Consider the following 20,317-nt stretch of genomic DNA (forward strand, 5'->3'; position numbering starts at 1 on the left):
CTTCTAGATTTATATCACACATGTGAGTGATAGCAAGTGATTTTCAACTTTTTCTGTTGGACTCATTTTGCTCAGCATGATTATCTCAAGATCCATCCAGGTTGTCACAAATGACAGTATTTCATTTCTTCTTATGGCTGAGTAATATTCCATTGCATAGATGTACCACAACTTCTTTATCCAGTCATCTATTGTAGGACATTTTGGTTGCTTTCATGTCCTGGCCGCAATGAATAATGCTGCTATGAACATTGGTAAGTGTATATATCTTTTCGGATAAACATTTTCAAGTTTTGTGGGTAAATACCCAGTAGGATTGCTGGATCATATGGTAGTTCAATTTTTATTTTTTTGAGGAACCTCCATACTATTTTCCATAGTGGTTGTACCAATTTACATTCCCACCAGCAGTGTATGGGGGTTCCTTTTTTCCCACAACCTCTCTAACACTTGTTATTACTTGTCTGTTGATGATCGTCATTCTAACAGGAATGAAATGGCATCTCATTGTGGTTTTGATTTGCATTTTCCAAACAGCTGGTGAAATTGAGCATCCTTTTATACGTCTGTTGGCCATTGGTATGTTTCTTTGGGGAAGTGTCTGTTTGGGTCCTCTGTCCATTTCTTAAATTGGATTATTTTTTATTGTTGAAGTCTATGAGTTCTTTGAATATTTGGATATTAGCTCCTTACTGGAAGCATTGTTTGAAAATATACTCTTCCATTTGGATGGTTGCCTCTTTACTTTATTGATGGTTTCTTTAGCTGTGCAGAAGCTTTTTAGTTTAATATAGTCTCATTCATTTATTTTTGCTTTTACTTCCCTTGCCTTTAGGGTCAAATTCATAAAATCCTCTTTAGGTCCAAGGTCCTTGAGTTTAGTTCCTATGGTTTCTTCTATGCATTTTATTGATTCCGGTCTTATATTCAGGTCCTTAATCCTTTGAGTTAATTTTGGTGTGTGGTGATAGACAAAAGTCTACTTTCATTCTTTTGCATATGGCTTTCAAATTTTCCCAGTACCATTTGTTAAAGAGACTCTCCCCTCTCCATTGTGTTTTTGGCTCCTTTGTCAAAAATTATTTACCTATATAAATGGGGATTTTCTTCTGGACTTTCAGTTCTTTCCACTGGTCTGTGTGCCTGTTTTTCTGCCAAAACCATGCTGTTTTCATTATTGTCACTTTGTAGTATACTTTGAAGTCGGGCAGAGCCTTGTTCTTTTTTCTCATAATTGCCTTGGCTGTTCAGGTTCTTTTGTGCTTTCATATAAATCTGATGTTTTTGTTTTATTTCTTTAAAAATATTCCATTGGGATTTTGATAGGGATTTCCATTGCATTAAATCTGTATATGCTTTAGGTAATTAGGTCATTTTTACTATTTTGATTCTTCAAATCCAAGAACACAGAATATCCTTCCACTTCTTTGTGGCTTCTTCAATTTCTTTTAATAGAGTCTGATAGTTTTTTGTTTATAGGTCCTTCGCATGTTTTGTTAGGTTTATTCCTAGGCATTTTATTCTTTTTGTTGTAATTGCAAAAGGAATTTTTTTATTTCTTTTTTTTTTGACAGAATATAGGAATGCTATGGATTTTTGAACATTAATTTTTTATATTGAAACTTTACTGTATTTATTATTTCTAGTAGTATTTTAATGGAGTCTTTAGGGTTTTCTAAATAAGAGAATCCTGTCATCTGCAAATGGTGACAGTTTTACTTCTTCATTTCCTATTTGGATCCCTTTTATTTCTTTCTCTTGCCTGATTGCACTCGCTGGGACTTCCAATATTATATTGAATAATAGTGGTGATAGTGGACAGCCTTGTCTTGTTTCTGAGCTCAGAGAAAAAGTTTTTAGTTATGTATTATGTTAGCTGAGAGTTTATTGTATATGGCTTTTATTATGTTGAGGTACTTTCCTTCTATATCCATTTTATTAAGTTTTGATCATAAATGGATGCTGTATCATGTCAAAGGATATTTTACATCTATTGATATGATCTTATGATTTTTATTCTTTATTTCATTCATTTGGTGTAGCACATTAATCAATTTGCTTCTGTTAAACCATTCCTTTTCCCCTGGTGTATAATCTTTTTAATGTGTTGTTGTATTCGGATTGCTAGTAATTTATTTAGAATTTTTGCATCTGTGTTCATGAGAAGTATTTGTATATAGTTTTCTTTTTTCGTGTTATCCTTACCAGATTTTGGTATTAGGGTAATGTTGATCTCTTAAAATGAGTTGGGAAATATTGCCTCCTCTTAGTTTTTTTTTGGAAGAGTTTGAAAACAATAGGTTTTAAATCTTTTTTGAATGTTTGGTAGAGTTCACTGGTGAAACCATCTGGTGTGGGACTTTTACTTTTTGGTAGGTTTTTGATGATTGTTTCAATTTCCATACTGCTGATCAGTCTATTTAAATTTTTCAGTTCTTCATGGACGTGTCCATTTCTTCTTGGTTATTAAATTTGGTGTTACACAATTTTTCATAGTATCTTGTGTGATCTTTTGTATTTACAGATCAGTTATAACTCCTCTCTCATATCTGTTTTTGTTTATTTGTATCCTTCTCTTTTGTCTTTAGTGAGTCTAGTCAGGGGTTTGTCAGTTTTATTAATCTTCTCAAAGAACCAGCTCTTTGTTGCATTTATATTTTCTATTTTCTTTTGGTTCTCAATTTCATTTAATTCTGTTCTAATTTTAATTATTTACTTCCTTCTCCTGATTTTAGGCTTCATTTTGTTCTTCTTTTTATAGCTTTAGAAGATATAGTGTTAGATTGTTTACTTAGGCTAGTTCTCGTTTTTTGAGATAGGCCGGTAATGATATAAACTTTCTTTTTATTACCCCTCTTGCTGTGTCTCAAAAGTTTTGATATGTTGTACTTTCATTTTCATTTGTTTCTATGTATCTCTTGATCTTTTTATTTCTTCTATGACTCAGTCATTTTTCAGTAGCGTGTTGTTTAATCTCCATGTATTTGTGGTTTTTCGCACTTTCTTTTAGCAGTTGATCTCAGTTTCAAAGCATTGTGGTCAGAGAATATGCTTGGTATGATTTCAATCTTAAATTTTTTGAGGTTAGTTTTGTATTCCAATATATGGTCTATCCTTGAGAATGTTCCATGTGCACTAGAGAAGACTGTATAACTTGATGTTTTGGGGTGAAAGGCTCTTTAAATATAAGTTACGTCCAAGTGGTCTAATGCGTCATTTAAGGATGTTATTTCTTTATTGATTTTTCTCTTTGAATGATCTGTCCATATCCGACATTGGATATTTAGGTCCTCTATATAATAGCATTTTGGTCACTTTCTCCCTTTTGTTCTGTTAGTAATTGTTTTATGTATTTCAAAGCTCCCTAATTTCAAGCATAAATATTAATAAGTGTTATATTTTCTTGATGTATGGTTCCCTTTATCCTTCTGAAGTGTCCATCAATATCTCTCTTTACCTCTTTTATCTTGAAGTCTATTTCATCCAATATAAGTACAGCTACATCTACTTTTCTTTGGATACCATTTACTTGGATTATACTTTTTCACCCTTTCACTGAGTCTGTATTTGTCTCTGGAACTGAGATGTGTCTCTTGAAGGAAGCACGTGGTTGAGGTTTGTGTTTTGATCCAATCTGCAACTCTTTGCCTTTTTATTTGTGAGTTCAGTTCATTTATATTTAGGGTGATTATTGAAATATGAGGTTTTCCTATAGCCATTTTATCTTTTGTTTTCTGGTAGCTTGATGTTTCCCTTGTTTCCTTGTCCTTGTGTTTCTGTCATTTTAATTTGGTGGGGTTTTGTGGATTTGCCCTTTGATCCTTGTTTTATGTTATGTATCTCAATTCTGGATCATTGGTTTGTGGTTACCATTAAGATTAAGAAAAGGAGAATTGTATATATAAAGTAGTCCATTTTCTTCTGTGTGTGCTTTATCTCCACTCCCCTTTGTGAATTTGGAGCCTTGTTCCTTCCCCTTTTCTGTTATTGTTGTCTCAAACTGTTCCTATGTATGTTGAACATTCATTACTATCTTGCAATAGCAATTATCTTCTTAATGTTAAAGCTCATAATACTTTGTTTTTAACTATCCTGCTCTATCTGCCTGCTAATTGTCTTACTCATAGTTATGTATTTTTTTTTTTTGTCACTTTGTTTCAGATGGGCTGACCTCCTTCAGTATTTCCTGTAAAGCAGGTCTTGCAGTGGAGAATTCCCTCAACTTTTGTATGTCTGTAAAGGTCATATTTCTCCTTCATTTCCAAAGGAAAGTTTTGCTGGACATATTATTCTTGGCTAGTAATTCCTTTCATTTAATAGTTTGAATATTTTGTTCCACTCCTTTCTTGCTTGTAAAGATTGTGCTGAGAAGTCCCAAGATAATCTAATAGATTGTCCTTTATAGGCTTCTGTCTTCTTTTTCCTGGCTGCCTTAAGAATTCTTTCTTTGTCATTAATTTTTGACAATTTTAATATAATGTGTCTTGGAGAAGGCCTTTTTGGGTTGAGATAATTGGGTATTCTGTTAGCTTCTTGGATTTGAAGCTTCAGCTCATTCCCTAGGTTTGGGAAATCCTTGTCAACTATTTGTCTGAATATTCTCTTTGTTCTCTTCTCTTTCTTTTCCTCTGGTATACCCATTATTTTTATGTTGCTTTTCCTATGTTGCCAGCTAGTTCTTGTATTTCTTTTTCATTCTTTTCATTCTCTGATATCTCTCTCCTCTTCTGAGTCATTTCTAGATTTCTGTCTTTGATATCACTGATTCTCTCTTCCATCTGGTCAGCTCTTTTTCCAAAGCTTGCTATGTCACTCTTCATCTCTTTTAGTGTATTCTTCATCTCCAGAACTTCTATATGGTTCTTTTTTGGGCTTTTAATCTCCTTCCTAGTTACCTATAAGAGAGCTCCTATAAGACCGTCAGCTGATTTCTCAGCAGAAAACTTGCAGGCCAAAAGGTTTGGCACAAAATATTTAAAAGGATGAAAACCTATGATGTACAACCAAGATTACTGTACCCAGAAAAGCTAGCATTCAGAATCAAAGAACAGATAAAAAGCTTTTCAGTCAAGAAAAAGCTAAAGGAGTTCATCACCACCAATCCAGTATTATAGGAAATGTTGGAGGGACTTATTTAAGAAGAAAAAAATATGCGTCAAAAATATGAATAAAGAATGGCAATAATTACATATCTATCAACAAGTACTTCAGATGAGAAAGAATTAAATGCTTCAATCAAAAGATAGGGTGGCTGAATGGATAAAAATACAAGACCCTTATATAGGCTGCTTGCAAGAGATTCACTTCAGACTGAAAGACACACATAGATGGAAAATAAAGAGATGGAAAAAGTTTTATCATGATGGACCCAGAGGGTATTGTGCTGAGTAAAGTACAACAGAGAAAAAGAAATGCCATTTGATTTTGCACACATGTGGAATCTAACGGACAACAACAACAACAAGGAACAAATGCATAGATACAGAGAACATTTTGTGGGTTATCGGATGGGAGGGGTGTTGAAGGGTATAACACAGAAGCTCCAGGCCTAGAACCCACACCTTGGATAGTCCAGAAAAAACCACCAGGGAGGACCAGACTGGTGTGACATGCCGTTTATTACTCACGGGGTAGGGAAGTTTCAGCTGCAGCCAGAGGGAGCTGCAGAAAAAGCTACCCGGCTAAAGGCAAGCAATGTTTTTATGCACACAAGCAGAAGGAGGGGTAATTTCATTGGGGGAGGCGGATGAGAGTAAGATGTGCTGCTTGGTTACAGTAGCAGATAATGTTCATGGGAGCAGCAGAAAATGTTCTTGAGTGCCAGCACTGCCCAAAGCTCTTTGTGTAGCACCTTCCTTGTCTCCTGGCCAGGCAGCCAACAGCCTTCTGAGTATGTGGAGGGGCTACGTTCTGAATTAACTCCATGGTGGGGTGGGGGGTAGGTGAAAAAGGGGGAAGGGATTAAGAAGTACAAAATGGTAGTTACGAAACAATCATGGAGATATAAAGTATAGCATAAGGAATAGAGTTAATAATATTGTATTAACTGTACGGTGTCAGATAAGTAGTAGATTTATTGGGGTGATCGCTTTGTGAATTATATAGATGTCTAATCACTATGTTATATACCTGACGCTAATATAATATTGTATGCCAACTATAATTGAAAAATTAAAAAATATTTAATAAAAAAAGTGGTAAGAGAATTTGACTTTGAAAGGGTATCATGAGTGAGTTTTGGGGCAATGAGGAAATCAGTTCTGTAGGTGACTGTGGTGGTGTTTACATAAATCCATGCATTTGTAAAAATTCACAACTGCACCAAATAGAGTGAACTTTGGTGTATATAAATTAAAAAGTAAATTAAAAAATTTATATCTCAATAAATGACATCTTACATATTTTTACTTAAATATTTGAATTTCTTTTACCTCACAATGGTAATTTCCATACATACATTATTCATTTCCATTTTCTTTTTTATTATATTACTGCACAGTTCTGTAGCCCATTTTAAGTTTTCTATTTATTTAAAGATGTCCTTATTAATACATATTTTCTTTCAAATAATAAAAATATAATTTTCTGGTTTTATTTGCTTTGAACATATTTAAAACTAGAACCGAGTTGTTATTTTCTGTGTTAAAATGTATCAGGTTTTAAATTTATGGTTTCTATCTTTGGTGTCACGACTTCTCCATTTCAATGTATTTATTTCTTTAACTTAACGGTTTAAACATTTCAAATATTGAATCCACAATATTTGTGGATTGAATAGTATCTCGTGTAATCTACGGATTTAACCTTTATTCCAGATTGTTGAGAATGACTTGCTCTTTGGAGTACTCCATTCTTTCTGTCATTGTATAATAACTGCTAATTTACTATACGAGATTTAAAATAATACTCTTCATAAAACTCAGAAAATCAACAGTAATAAATGTTTAAATAAATGTCGAAAAATGCTCTTAATCATTGCTGTTGTATTTCCATTAAGCGGTTGCCAAATTATTTTGAATAACAAAGCAATTTATACATATCGATATTTCTTAGGCAATTTTTCTCCTTTTAAAAATGTTTCCTGGCTGTTAATTTAGAATTTTATTTATTCTGGATGACGTTAAGAATGCTTTTGTGAAGTACATATTGAAAATAAAAAAGTATACACAAAAATTTGAGATTCTTACTGGAATTTTGTCAGAATATTGATTTTTCTATGAAAGGTTCTACCTCCATTTACTCAAGTAATTTTGTCACAGAGGAAAAAATATGTTTATATAAATGAATAAAGATATCTTTTTTGTGTGAATTATATAGGCTTTTATAATTATATAGATTGTGCCTTTTCTGACTTATCTACAATTTCGTTTATTGCTTTAATGATATTGACGAACTAGCTTTCTTGTCCGCCCGCTCCAGAGAATATCTGTGATGGGGTCAGATATTATTTTATGTATTGCTAGGATCATTTCCTAGTAGTCAAAAAAAAGTAAAATTGACAGGCAGGTTCCCTTTCTTTGACAGCTGTTTCTAAACAGCACACTGGCAGCACATAGAACTCAGTTGTAACCCTTAACTTTGCGGGGAGTCCATGAAGGAACCACGGCTTTCGGTTGCTTTTGGAACTCAGACGCGCGCCCCGCCCCAAATTTCCCACATGCTACGTAAGGTGGCACCTCTCCGCCAATCTAGAAACGCTAGTAGCAAACACCAGAGGAAAAAGTAGTTCTGTAGTATAGTGCAGATAGTGCTCTGCTCCGTGTGCAGGTCTTCTGCGCATGCCTAGTTCCGCCTTCTGCCTCTATGCACTTCCGCCTTTTATTTCTGTTTTTCTCAGGCTTCTCGTGGAAGGTGGTTCTGAGGTCGCGAGTGTATGCTCTTTTCTGCGGTCCGTGTCACATGACAAGGGAGCGGCGGGTGAGCCCTGGCGGGTAGGAGGAGGGCCCGGGAAGGCTCGTGCGGCTGTAGGGGAGGCGATCAGTGTCCAGTGGTGGGGAGGAGCGCTCCAGACCCTTGGGACGGCGGAGTGCGGGCGTGTCAGTCAAGCCTAGGAACTGGAATCCCCACGTGACCAGCCTCTGCACGGAGCACGGTCCGTGAGGCCAGGTCCTCGGGCCGCAGGAGAAGGGCATGTGCTCTTGCTTTACGATTGCACCTAGTCTGTGGGGAGGAGGCGCGTGTGTGACGTATTACTTGTGTGGCGTGGTATGGGAAGAAGGAGTGGCCAGGAATGGCTGATTCAGTTATCACTCCAGACACCGTTCCCTTGATTCTCTGATTTTTGGGGGGGGGGAGGGGGCGGTAGGGGGGACGGGCGGACGGGCGGGTTAGGTGCTATCCGATCTCGTCCATCAACGTATCTTGTTATATGCTATTGCTCTTTCCTGATTTGCCCTAGCATTCAGGAAGCAGTTTCAGGGATCATCTAGTTTGTCTCATTTGCTAGAAAAAAAAATTGTTTTTCTTCTGAAGGTTAGTGATTTATGCAGGACGACAGGTTTGTCAGTGATGAAGACTGAAAAGTTAAGATCTCTCGACTCCTGGGCAAGTACTGCCTACTTTTCCGCACAAGTAAAAGCATGTTGCGTGTAAAAGAACTTTTTGAGAAATCGCAGTGAAGTTAAAGAAATTAAAACAGACCTTTCCTTAAAGCACTGCTTTTTATAGCTTTCTTTGGAGTCAATAACTAAAGGTTTAGTAACGTTAGGAAAATTGATAAACAGCGTAGCGCTCAGTATTTTTTACAACAGTTTTTTGGTGAGGAGTTAATGTTCCTTCATTAGGTGTGTTATTTGTTTTAATCAGTCTTGTCATTTAAACTTTTTCTTTTGTGAACACCAAGGGATATTTAAACTTATAAAAAATCCATAGGAAGCAAATATATATATTTACCCAGTAAAAAATCTTATGCCCCAAAGCTATATGATTATATCAGAGTCAGAGAGGTGCTCTTTTACTATCCTCCTGTTCCTTCTGAAGGTCCAAGGGATATTGACATTCTTCCTACCTAGTGGGTGTGTGTAGCTTTAAAGGGCAGGAGAATTCAGGAGCTGCCAGGCAGGCCAGATCTTTCATGACCCAATTCCTCTTCTAACCCAGCATGTCTTCAGAGTTGTCTACATTTTTCCAAGAACAGAAGAATATGAACAAATTCCAGGTAAGTTGTTTGTCCCCACTTTGTATTTTACAATAGATTTAATATGATTTCTAACAGTCCGTATGTTAAGATGGGAAATTAGTAATAGGTAAGATAAAAATCGAATTTCACAGAAAATATAAAGATCAACAGCAAGACCAAGTTGGCTTATAGATATATACTGATCATTGTATATCTTAGAGTTTCTAAGTCGACCTGCAAATGTGTCTTTGATGTTTTTGATAACCATGGTAGAAAGGGAGACACTTGGATACAGACAAATTCCGTTCAAGACACAAAGACTCCCTGGAGATATCTTTTTTAATCTTAATATAGGGAAACAGTGACTTACTTTCCAGTGACAGCCCTGAAATATGTTCCTGAAACTGTTCTTTACTAAGAGTAAAAGGGTCCAAGTGATGGTTCAAGCAGTGAATTTTATAATGGTCTTGTTTGATCCTAGTATAAAATTTAGAGGAATTAATGGCCTGCATGCCCGTTAGAAAAACTCTCCATAACTATTTTATCTTAGCTAGGCTGTGTATACAAGGTGTGCAGCAGATGGTTAAAAGTTAAGTTCTCTGGTAAATGTTCCTGAGCTTCTCAGTCAAACTTCATTCCATAGTATTCTCTCTTGGTTCTTCCCCTTCACTTTTTTGAATCTATCTCGGTAAAGGTCACCAATGACTTAGTTGTAGTTGCCTTCTTTGAACAACTGCTGCATTAGCCTACTGACTTCTCTCTCTAGGAAAGTATCCTTTGTCTTCTACTCATACCACTATTTTTTTTTCATATCACTCTTCTGATGGCTGTTTTTTTGGAGTCTTCCTCATTGTGCCCTTAGTTTAGTTCCAGGTTTTCATCCTTTGCCTACTAGTTTTCTCATTTTATCTCTATATATACATTGAAATGATATGTAGTTAGTTGAACAATACTGTTTATTGTTTTGGGAGCTTTAAAAAAATATATAAATTATCTTAATGTATATATTATACACATTTTTTCTCAACTCATAAATAATTTAAGATCTATCCAAATGTTGTTTATTCTTTTTAATGCTATGTTTTCCCATTGTATGGCACACTGTTCTAATTACTGTATTTTATTGGTAGACATCTAGGTATTTTCCATTTTTCAGTAATATAAATAATGCTGCTGTGAATATTCTTGTCATTCTCTCAGCACAATCACAAATGTATCTCCAGACTCTAGAGTAGTGCTTCTCAAAGTAAGGTTCTTTAACTAGAAGGAGCAGCATATCCTGGAAACTTATTTTAAATGCAGATTCTCATGCTCCATTCCAAACCTACTAGAAGAGAAATTCTAGGGGGGAGGCCCAGCAATCCATATTTTCACAAGGCATCCATGTGATGCTGATACTCAGTAAGTTTAAGAATCAGTGCTCTAGAGTCCTATGATTAATATTTTTGGATTGTAGAATATGAAGATTTCTAATTTTTCTAGGTATATTATTATTCTTTAGAAGTCTACTTTTCCTCCTTCCTTTCCAGATATAAAAATTATTCCTATGCTAATGTGTGAAAAACTAAACTGTTTAATTCATATGTCTAATTATTGAGTTGCGAACTTTTATAAATTTATGGCTTTTCAGATTTTTTTTACTGAGTTTTGTAAGAATTCCATATTTTAAAAGATAATCTTTTGTTATAATTGTTACTAATTATTTTCTCTCAGTATGCTTTTTGTCTTTTAACTTAATGGTATATTTTCTGAAACTTTTATATTGTGGTACAACTCTTTGATATCTTCTATTTTTTATTCTTGCTTTCCATACCCCAGAGACCTAATGAAATTTTTCTATATTTTGTCTAAAAATACCAAACTTATTTTAATATTTAGTACCTTAAATAAAATTAGATGAAAAGATCTAATTTTATATTGGTCCATCTGTAAAAAATAAGCAGCACAATTAAAAGATAACACTTCCTGACCTAGGACTAATAAAATAGAACTTGGTAGGAACGCCTGCCATATTTTTTCATTATGCATGCTGCTGGCTTTTGACTTAGGTAGATACATTTTGTCATGTTCACAAAGTATCCATTGAGTCTTATTTTATTAAAAATGAGAATTTAATTTTTCCACAAGCCTTTTTAACATTTTATGGGGATGATGATGTAACTTTTTTCTTTGGATCTATTGAGTTATATTCCCACATTTCTCAACAACTAATCTTTGTGTTCTGAAACAAGCCCCACTTGATCAAAAAGTGTTATTCTTTTAATGATTAGCGTAATTCTGCTCTTCAGTATTTTTTCCATAAACTTGTCTATATTATTTTTATCATTTTAAAAAAGTTTAATTTATTGCTTTTTTTATCCCTAACAGTTTTACATTTGTGCCTTTTTTGACCAATTTTTATATAGACATGTATTTTATTAGTCTTTCAGGGAACTGGCTTTTGGTTTCATTGACTTTAACTATAATTTTCATTAACTCCTATCTTTACTCCTTCCTTCAGCTATCTTGGCTATAACTGCTTTTTCTATTTTCTTTTTTTTTGTTAAAGTTACATTTAAGGTTATAATTTCCCCAAGTAGCAATATATAATGCTTTCTTTTTTTCTACACAGGTTTCAGTTTTCTTTCTGATGCCTGTTCAATCAATAAATCAAAATGTATTTTTATTTTTAACAAATCTTATTTTTAAATTAAATTTATTGGGGTGATATTGGTTAATAAAATGATATAGATTTCAATAATACATCATGTATATTGCATTGAGGGTTCACCACCCACAGTTTCCTTCCATCACGTTGTATTTGACCCCCTTATCTATCACCCTCCATGTCTTCTAGTAACCACTAAATGTTGTTTGTGTCCATGAATCCCTGTTTGTCTTGTTCATTTGTTGCCTTCAGTTTTATATCCCACATCTGAGTGGAATTATATGATTCTTAACTTTTTCTGTTGACTTAACTTCACTTAACATGATAATCTGAAGATCTATCCAATGTTGTCGCAAATGGCAGTATTTCATCTTAAGACCCAGTAATATTGCATTGTATTACATCTTTATCCAGTCATCGAGGGGCACTTTGCTTGTTTCCATGTCATGGCCACTATGAATACTGCTGTAATGAACATCGGGGTGCATATATCTTTATGGATAAGAGTTTTCAAATTTTTTGGGTAGATACCCAGAAGAGAGATTACTGGGTCATATGGTAACTCTAGTTTTAATTTTTTGAGGAACCTCCATACTGTTTTCTACAGTGGCTGTACCAATTGACATTCCCATCAGCAATGTATGAGGGTTCTTTTTTTTTCTTTTTTATAATCTCTCTGACACTTGTTATTACTTGTCCTTTTGATGATAGCCATTCTAACAGGCATAAGGTGGTATCTCATTGTGGTTTTGATTTGTATTTCCCTAATAGTAAAGTGAAGCATCTTCTTATATGTCTGTTGGCCGTTTGTATGTCTTCTTGGGAGAAGTGTTCAGGTCCTCTGCCCATTTTTTTATTGGATTGTTTGTTTTTGTTGTTGTTGAGTTGTATGAATTCTTTATATATTGTGGATATTAGCCTCTCATCGGAAGCATTATTTGCAAATATCTTCTCCCATTAAGTTGGTTGCCTCTTTTTCTTGTTCATGGTTTCTTTTGCTCTGCAGAAGTTTTTTAGTTTGACATAGTCCCATTGATTTATTTTTGCTCTTAACTTCCTTTGTCTTTCAGGTCAAATACATTAACAGCCTTTCTAAATCTAAGGTCTGTGAGTTTAGTACCTGTGTTTTCTTCTTTGCAATTTACTGTTTCAGTTCTTATATTTAGGTCTTTGGTCCATTTTGAGTTATTTTTGGTATATGGTGACAGCAGCCTAATTTCATTTTTTTGCATGTGGCTTTTCAATTTTCCCAGCACCATTTATTGAAGAGGCTTTTCTTTCTCCATTGTATGTTTTTGGCTCCTTTGTTGAAAATTATTTGCCCATATATGGGGGTTTATTTCTGGGCTCTCAAATCTGTTCCATTGGTCTGTGTGTCTGATTTTCTGCCAGTATCATGCTATTTTGATTATTGTCGCTTTGTAGTATAATCTGCAGTCAGGCAGAGTCATACCACCAGCCTTGTTTTTTTCTCTCAGGATGGCTTTGGCGATTCAGGGTCTTTTGTGCTTGCATACAAATCTGATGGTTTTTTGTTCTGTTTCTTTAAAAAAATGCCATTGGGATTGTTATGTGGATTGCATTAAATCTGTATGTGCTTTAGGTAATAAGGTCATTTTAATTATGTTGAACCTTCCAATCCATGAATACAGAGTATGTTTCCATTTGTGTGTGTTTTCTTCAATTTCTTTTAATAATGCCTTGTAGTTTTCAGTGTGTAGGTCCTTCACATGCTTTGTTAAGTTTATTGCTAGGTATTTTATTTCTTTTTGTTGCAATTGCAAAAGTAATAGTTTTTGTTTTTTTTTTTCCATTTTTCTGAAATTTCATTATTAGTGTATAGGAACACTGTGGATTTCTGTACATTGATTTTGTATCCTGAAACTTTACTGTATTTGTTTATTGTCTCTAGTAGTGTTCTTGTGAAGTCTTTAGGGTTTTCTAATATAATCATGTCATCTGCAAAAAGAGACAATTGACTTCTTTGTTCCCAATTTGGATGCCTTTTATTTCTTTCTCTCGCCTGGTTGCTCTAGCCAGGACTTCCAATACTGTATTGAATAATAGTGGTTATATCAGACCACCTTGTCTTGTTCCTGATCTTAAAAAGAAGTTTCTTAGGTTTTTACCATTGGATAGGATATTAGCAGAGGGATTGTCATAGATGACCTTTATTATGTTGAGATAGTTTCCTTCTATACTTATTTCCTTAAATGTTTTAATCATAAATTAATGTTGTATCTTGTCAAATGGTTTTTCTTCATCTACTGATGATCATGGTTTTTATTCTTTATTTCGTTTATGTGGCATATCACATTAATCAATTTGTGTATGTCAAATCATCCTTGTGACCTGCAATGAACCCCACTTGATCCTGATGCATAATCTTTTTAATGTATTGTTGTATTTGGTTTGCTAGTATTTTGTTTAGGATTTTTACATCTGTATTTATCAGGCATATTGGTTACTAGTTTTCTTTTTGTTATGTTAACCTTACCAGGTTTTGGTATCAAGGTAATGTTGGCCTCATAAAATGAGTTAGGAACTACTGCCTGTTGTGTAGTTTTTTTGGAAGAGTTTGAGAAGAATAGGTATTAAATCATCTTTGAATGTTTGATAGAATTTACTAGTGTAACCATCCTGGACTTTTACTTTTTGGAAGATTTTTGATTATTGTTTTAATTTCTTTACTATTTAGATTTTCCACTTTTTCGTGATTCAGTCTAGGAAGGCTGTATATAAATCTTATTCCATATGTATAGCAGTTATATAGAAAAGTTCACAGGTCTTAAGTATAGAGCTTATGAGCTTAAAGAATTAGAATCATGCACTGCTGAACGATTGGGGATTCCTTCTGAGAAATGCATTGTTAGGCAGTTTTGTCATCTTGAACATCATAGAGATACACAAATCTAGATAGTATGGCCTAATGCATACCTGGACTATATGGTTTAACCTGTTGTTCATAGGTTACAGTCCTGTACAGCATGTTACTGTAGAAAATAACATAAGATTAAATCAAGCTCAAGAGAAAATGATGCAATCAAGAGACTCTGTAAACATGAGATATGTGAGGCTGCTGACAGCCTAACAAGGCATAGTCTTTTAAAGCAAACTTTTTTTTAATAAGTAGAAAGAGTGCACTATAAATAGTGACAAAAAGTATAGCATATTAAATACATAAATCAGTAAAATAGTTGTTTAGTATCATTATCAAGTATTATATACTGCACATAATTGTACATGCTAAACTTTTATATGACTGGCAACACAATAAGTTTGTTTACACCAGCGTCACTACAAACCTATGAGTAATGCCTTGCACTATGACCTTATGATGGCTATGAGTAACTAGGTGATAGGAATTTTCCGGCTCCCTTATAATCCTGTGGGACCACCATCATATATGTGGTCTATCATTGACTGAAATGTTGTTATTTGGCACATGACTATATTACAAACTCAGTACCCTTATAACTCATATATAGGTCAAAACAAACATTACTAGCACTCTTGAAGCTTCCCTTGTGCCCCCTCACAATCCTTAATACCTCCCTGCTCATTACAATTAATCTGTGGCTTTAATAGGGAAGTTGATGTATGAAGTGACAGAAACCATCTAACCCTCAAAGCCTAAAATATTTACTGTCTGGCTGTGTAAAAGTAGTTTGGCAATCCCTAGATTAGTTTTTTAAATTTGTTAGTGTTGGTGTTATCTGTTTCCTGTTTAAAGTAAGTTTCCAACTCCAAGGTCATGTCATTTTAAAAATATTGTTTTGGCTTTCACATTTATGTGTGTTTTATTGGAATTGATGTTCACTTATGTACGAGGTTGACATCAGTTTAGTTTTTTCACATATAATTTATCTAGAATCATTCTTAGAACAATTTTTTCTCCTCTGTTTTGCAGCATGTTATATGTCATAATAAAGTATACGTCTATGTCTGGGTCTTTCTGTTCCATTGGTTTGTCTCTTCTTATACCAGTATCACATTTGACAAAAAGTATTTACGTTTAGTAGTATATACCCTTTATTTTTTTCTTCTTCAATGAGATCCTCGTTCTTCGTGGCCCTTTGCATTCCCATATGAATATTAGTATTGACAATTGTTACATAATTGTTAGTATTCACAAAATACTTGCTGGGATTTTCTTTGGGGTTGAGTCGAATCTATAAATAAGTTTGGGAAAAATTGCTATTTTTTTTGATATTGAATCTTCTAACGCATGAACATGCTGTATTTCCTAACATTTATGTAAGTTTTTAGTAATTGTTAAAGTTTTTTGTGTAGATTCTTGCACATCTGTTATTAGTTATTTTTATATGTTTAGTTTTTTTGTTAACATACATATATCTCAATTGCATTTTCTAATTACTTGATGCTGACATGTAAAATTATTTTTAGTATATTGATCTCATATCCAACAATTTTTCTGGACTAATATATTATGTCAGAAAATTCACCTATACATTATTTGGATTTTTCTATATATATATAAACAAATAATTTGGGAATAAAGACACTTATTTATATTTTCCAATTCTTAACCTTTTTTCTTTTATTGCATTGCTAGTTTCTTGTATATGTAATATTGGTTAGAAGCAAGAATAGGTTTCTTTGTCTTGATTCTGTTCTCAAAGAGAAAGCTTTTCTTTCAATATGTAATTTTTGCTGCATTTATTTTGTATAATCACATCAAGGATGTGCATTCTAGTCCTAGTTATCTAAAGTTTTTTTAATGAGTTTCTGTTAAAGTTTATCAAATGGTTTTCATCATCTATTGAGATCATTATATGATTCGTCTCCTTTATTTTCTTCATTGGTGAATTATATTAATTCAATTTCATATGTAAAACTAACTAGATACATATGTATTCTGAATGTCTTCTCCCACTGTGTGTGTTGTATTTTTATCCTCTTTATGTCTTTTGATAAGGGTAGGTTCTTAATATAGTATGATTAATATAATTTGTTTTCTGTTTTAAAAATCTTTGGTCATGAAGGTATTTCTTATAGCATTTTCTGAAATTTTTTATTGTTTTACTCTTCAGATTTAGATATATATCTATAATATATATAATGTTTATAATGAATTTCTGCTTATACTTAAGATAGCAATAAATATAATTAAACTAGCAGTATTTATTGAAATGATTATCTTTCTGTTACCTTTATCATAAATCAGGTGGTCATATATGTGTGGGTCTGTTTTTGAACTCTTCCCCATTCTGTGTATACTTTTGAAAATTCTTATGCCCATATCACACTATGTTTTAATTATGGTGTATTGATTAATTATACTTGATATATTTCTTCTGGCTTTATTTTTCTTCAAGATTGTTTTGTCTCTTCTTAGCCCTTTGCATTTTCACATATTTTAGAATTAGCCTGCCTAATATCCAAGAAAGTGTCTACCGGGATTTTGTTTGAGGTTGCTATGAATTTGTATATCAACATGGAGCAAATTAATATTTTTATAGTGTTGAACCTTCCTATCTAGGAACCTGTTATATCTCTCCATTTATTTAGGTCTTCTTTATTTTTCTTTATTATATTTTGTAATTTTCTTTGTAGAGATTTTCATATTGTTATGCTATTATTAATTGTACCATTAAAATATTTAATTTTCTGAAATTTATTATATTGAACTTGTATCTAATTTCTAAAATTTTTATTTTAGATACTTAATTTGGGTTTTCTTTGTATATGATTGTTTTGTCATAATACACTAAGAACTTTAGAAGAATATTGAATGAAATTGGAGATAGAAGACATCCTTATGTTGGTACTAGTTTTAAGTTGAACAATTTCCATATTTCACCATTAAATGTGATGTTTGCTGTAGGTGTTTGAAAAAGTCCTTTATCCCATTGAGGAAATTCCTTTTTATAGTTTGCCAAGAATATTTCTTATCTTGCTTTTCTGTATGAGATGATCATATCATCTCTTAGTTTTTAAAACTATTCATTCTCATTTTTATTTCCACCTTCAGAAAATACTTTCATGGTGTTCATAGCCCATTCTTTCTCTGTGAGCCTGTTGAAAAGTGATTTTCCCTCAGGTTGCATTCTTGTTAATTTCTCTCTTCTGTCTCTTAGTTCCTTGAGAGCTATCGGATTCATTCTTGATGACTTCAAACTCCACCAAATCATTAATTTATGTATGTATGTATGTATGTATGTATTTATTTATGTTATTGGAATGACATTGGTTAATAAAATTAAATAAGTTTTAAGTGTACAATTCAACAATGTTATATATATGTGTATGTGTGTATATATATACATATATATATGTGTATATATGTGTGCGTGTATTTAAATATATAAATACATATATACGTATATACATATATTGCATTGTGTGTTCACCACCCAAAGTTAAATTTCCTTCTGCCACCAAATATTAGACCCCTTTTATCCTTAACTACCTACCCTCTTCCCCTTCCCTCTGGTATTGTTATTAATGTCTACCAAATCTTTATTTTCATTTCTAGATCTACAGTATTGTGTTTCAAATTTATTATATCTAAGACCTATTTTACTAAAATAAAGTGTGCAGTTCTGTTTTCTCCTATTTTTCTGGCTGGCTTTGTGACTCCAGTATCTGTACAGCTGTTCATGCAAATCCCTGAGGAAGTATGATTAATATAATTAATCTAGTATCTGTACAGCTGTTCATGCAAATCCCTGCCCAGTGAATTGGTGACCAGTTCTATTGTTATCCCCTTTTATCAGTGCCCTATTTGCATCCCAATTTCTACTATATTAGTTCATGTAAGTGGTGGTGTTTTGTCTTTTTAGCTTTTTCTTCTCTTTTTAAAAAGAGTAGATTCTGTAAATAAAAACCTGGTAACAATTTCAGTATATGCTCAAATCTGTTCTTTTGCTCTCCTTTCTCTGCAACAGTTATCTAAAGGTAAAAGTGTGCATTCTAGATGATATCAAAAACTATCCAATTGGATATCTTCTCTTATATAGTCTACAGACATTTCAAGTACAATAGTTCCAAAATCTTTCCCTTTTCATTTTCTACACATCTTCATTATTGTCTCTGAATTGAAGTTAGAATCTAGAATATGTATTGCAGTGAAATAAAATATTAGGCCATCTCTCTACAATTTTAAGTCTAAATATAAAGAAAATTAAAAATTATAATGTATTGATAGTTTATTTATATAATTTATAAATATAAACTTCTATAGTGTTGGATTTTTTAAAAAAACTAATTTAATGCTTTAATAACAAGTAACATCTTACTATGCTTTGGAAGAGTTATACTGTAAATTTTTTTTGGAAATTGACAAAGAATGCTGAACTCTATATTAGAAGTCCTGAATTCTGTAAGATAGTGGGCCTTAGACACCTTTGGGCAATTCTCTTGGTTTTGTTGGGAAGTGTTTATCTCTGAGGTTTCTTTTGTAATAATTTGCATCTGTGAAATTGTTCACATGTATAAACTCATTTTGTCTTGGAGTCTGGTTTGGTTTTATCCATGGAACAGAGACACATTATCACTGATAAATGTTTCCTAAAATTTGGAGTAACATGTAGTTCAGGAAAAATCCTGCCTTCAAAAAGCTCTAAGCTATTTAAGGGACAGAAACATTTTAAATTTAGTTTACTGCTATATCCCCAGGATCAAAAAGAGTTAAAAAAGTTACTGGGACTTAGTAAATGTGATTGATTTTTTTTTTAAATGAAAACAATAAAAAGGAAAAGAAGTCATCTTTAAAGTAGATAATTTTCTCACAAAATTTTTTTAAATTTAATTTTTAGAAGCCAATGTATAATGAAAAATGTGTTATCAAGGTACTAAGGATTTCAAGCTGGAGTTCCATATGATGGGTGGATAATTTCCATATTTCAGCACACAGCAGGCAGGGAGGCAATAACTCATGCCACATACTTTTTAAAGTATAAGACCAATGCCAGGCTAAATGCTCGAGCTAGAGCTCTCTAGTTCAAACTGAAAATCTTCCCAAGTTGATTTCTCTTCTTAAATGTGTTCACTTAGTAAGATGTAGAGCTCTTTCTTTTCTTTTCTTTTTCTATTTTTTTTTTTTTTTGTTTCTAGCCACTAAGTATTCTAAGCAAATATGCCTCTAAATTCTGGCCTGGACCTCTGAACACCTAGAGGGCTTCATCCTTGGGCAGCAGCCGTACAATTATGGGTGCTCAGACTGCCCAAGTCATTCAGAAACCTTGATCGTCTTTGGATCACAGTTTCTTCTAGTCATCTCCAGAACTTCTTACTTCCTGGAGGATATAGTAAAACTTGATTGATGATTCCTCTAGGAAAGCACCAGTACCCCAAAACAACTTGCTTCCCAATATATCTGTAAAGCATCTACTTTCAAGTATAGTTTTCTGCAAATCAGTTCTACTAAACATTCTGAGAAAAAAAAATTTAGAGGGCAAGGTGGGTATAGTAGAGTATTATAATATGACTATAGTAGTAGTCATATTTCTGTAAATTAGAGAATTCTATACACTGAAGTCTTTTCCTCAAAATTAAAATATAGAGTAACATATTAGAGGCTTAGGATC

General features: G+C 33.2%; 1 protein-coding gene across 1 annotated transcript in view; it reads left to right on the plus strand.

The window, feature by feature from the left end:
- The first annotated feature begins 7,690 nt into the window (after nucleotides 1–7,690).
- LOC105309891 (zinc finger protein 33B-like) overlaps nucleotides 7,691–20,317 on the plus strand; it is a 41,763-nt gene continuing 29,136 nt past the window's right edge. The window contains 2 exon segments of the mRNA XM_023526464.1: nucleotides 7,691–7,931; nucleotides 9,100–9,157. Coding sequence (XP_023382232.1) covers nucleotides 7,804–7,931; nucleotides 9,100–9,157 — 186 coding nt within the window. The 5' untranslated portion in view covers nucleotides 7,691–7,803.

This window comes from Pteropus vampyrus, unplaced genomic scaffold, assembly GCF_000151845.1.
Source record: "Pteropus vampyrus isolate Shadow unplaced genomic scaffold, Pvam_2.0 Scaffold927, whole genome shotgun sequence".
NCBI lineage: Eukaryota > Metazoa > Chordata > Mammalia > Chiroptera > Pteropodidae > Pteropus > Pteropus vampyrus.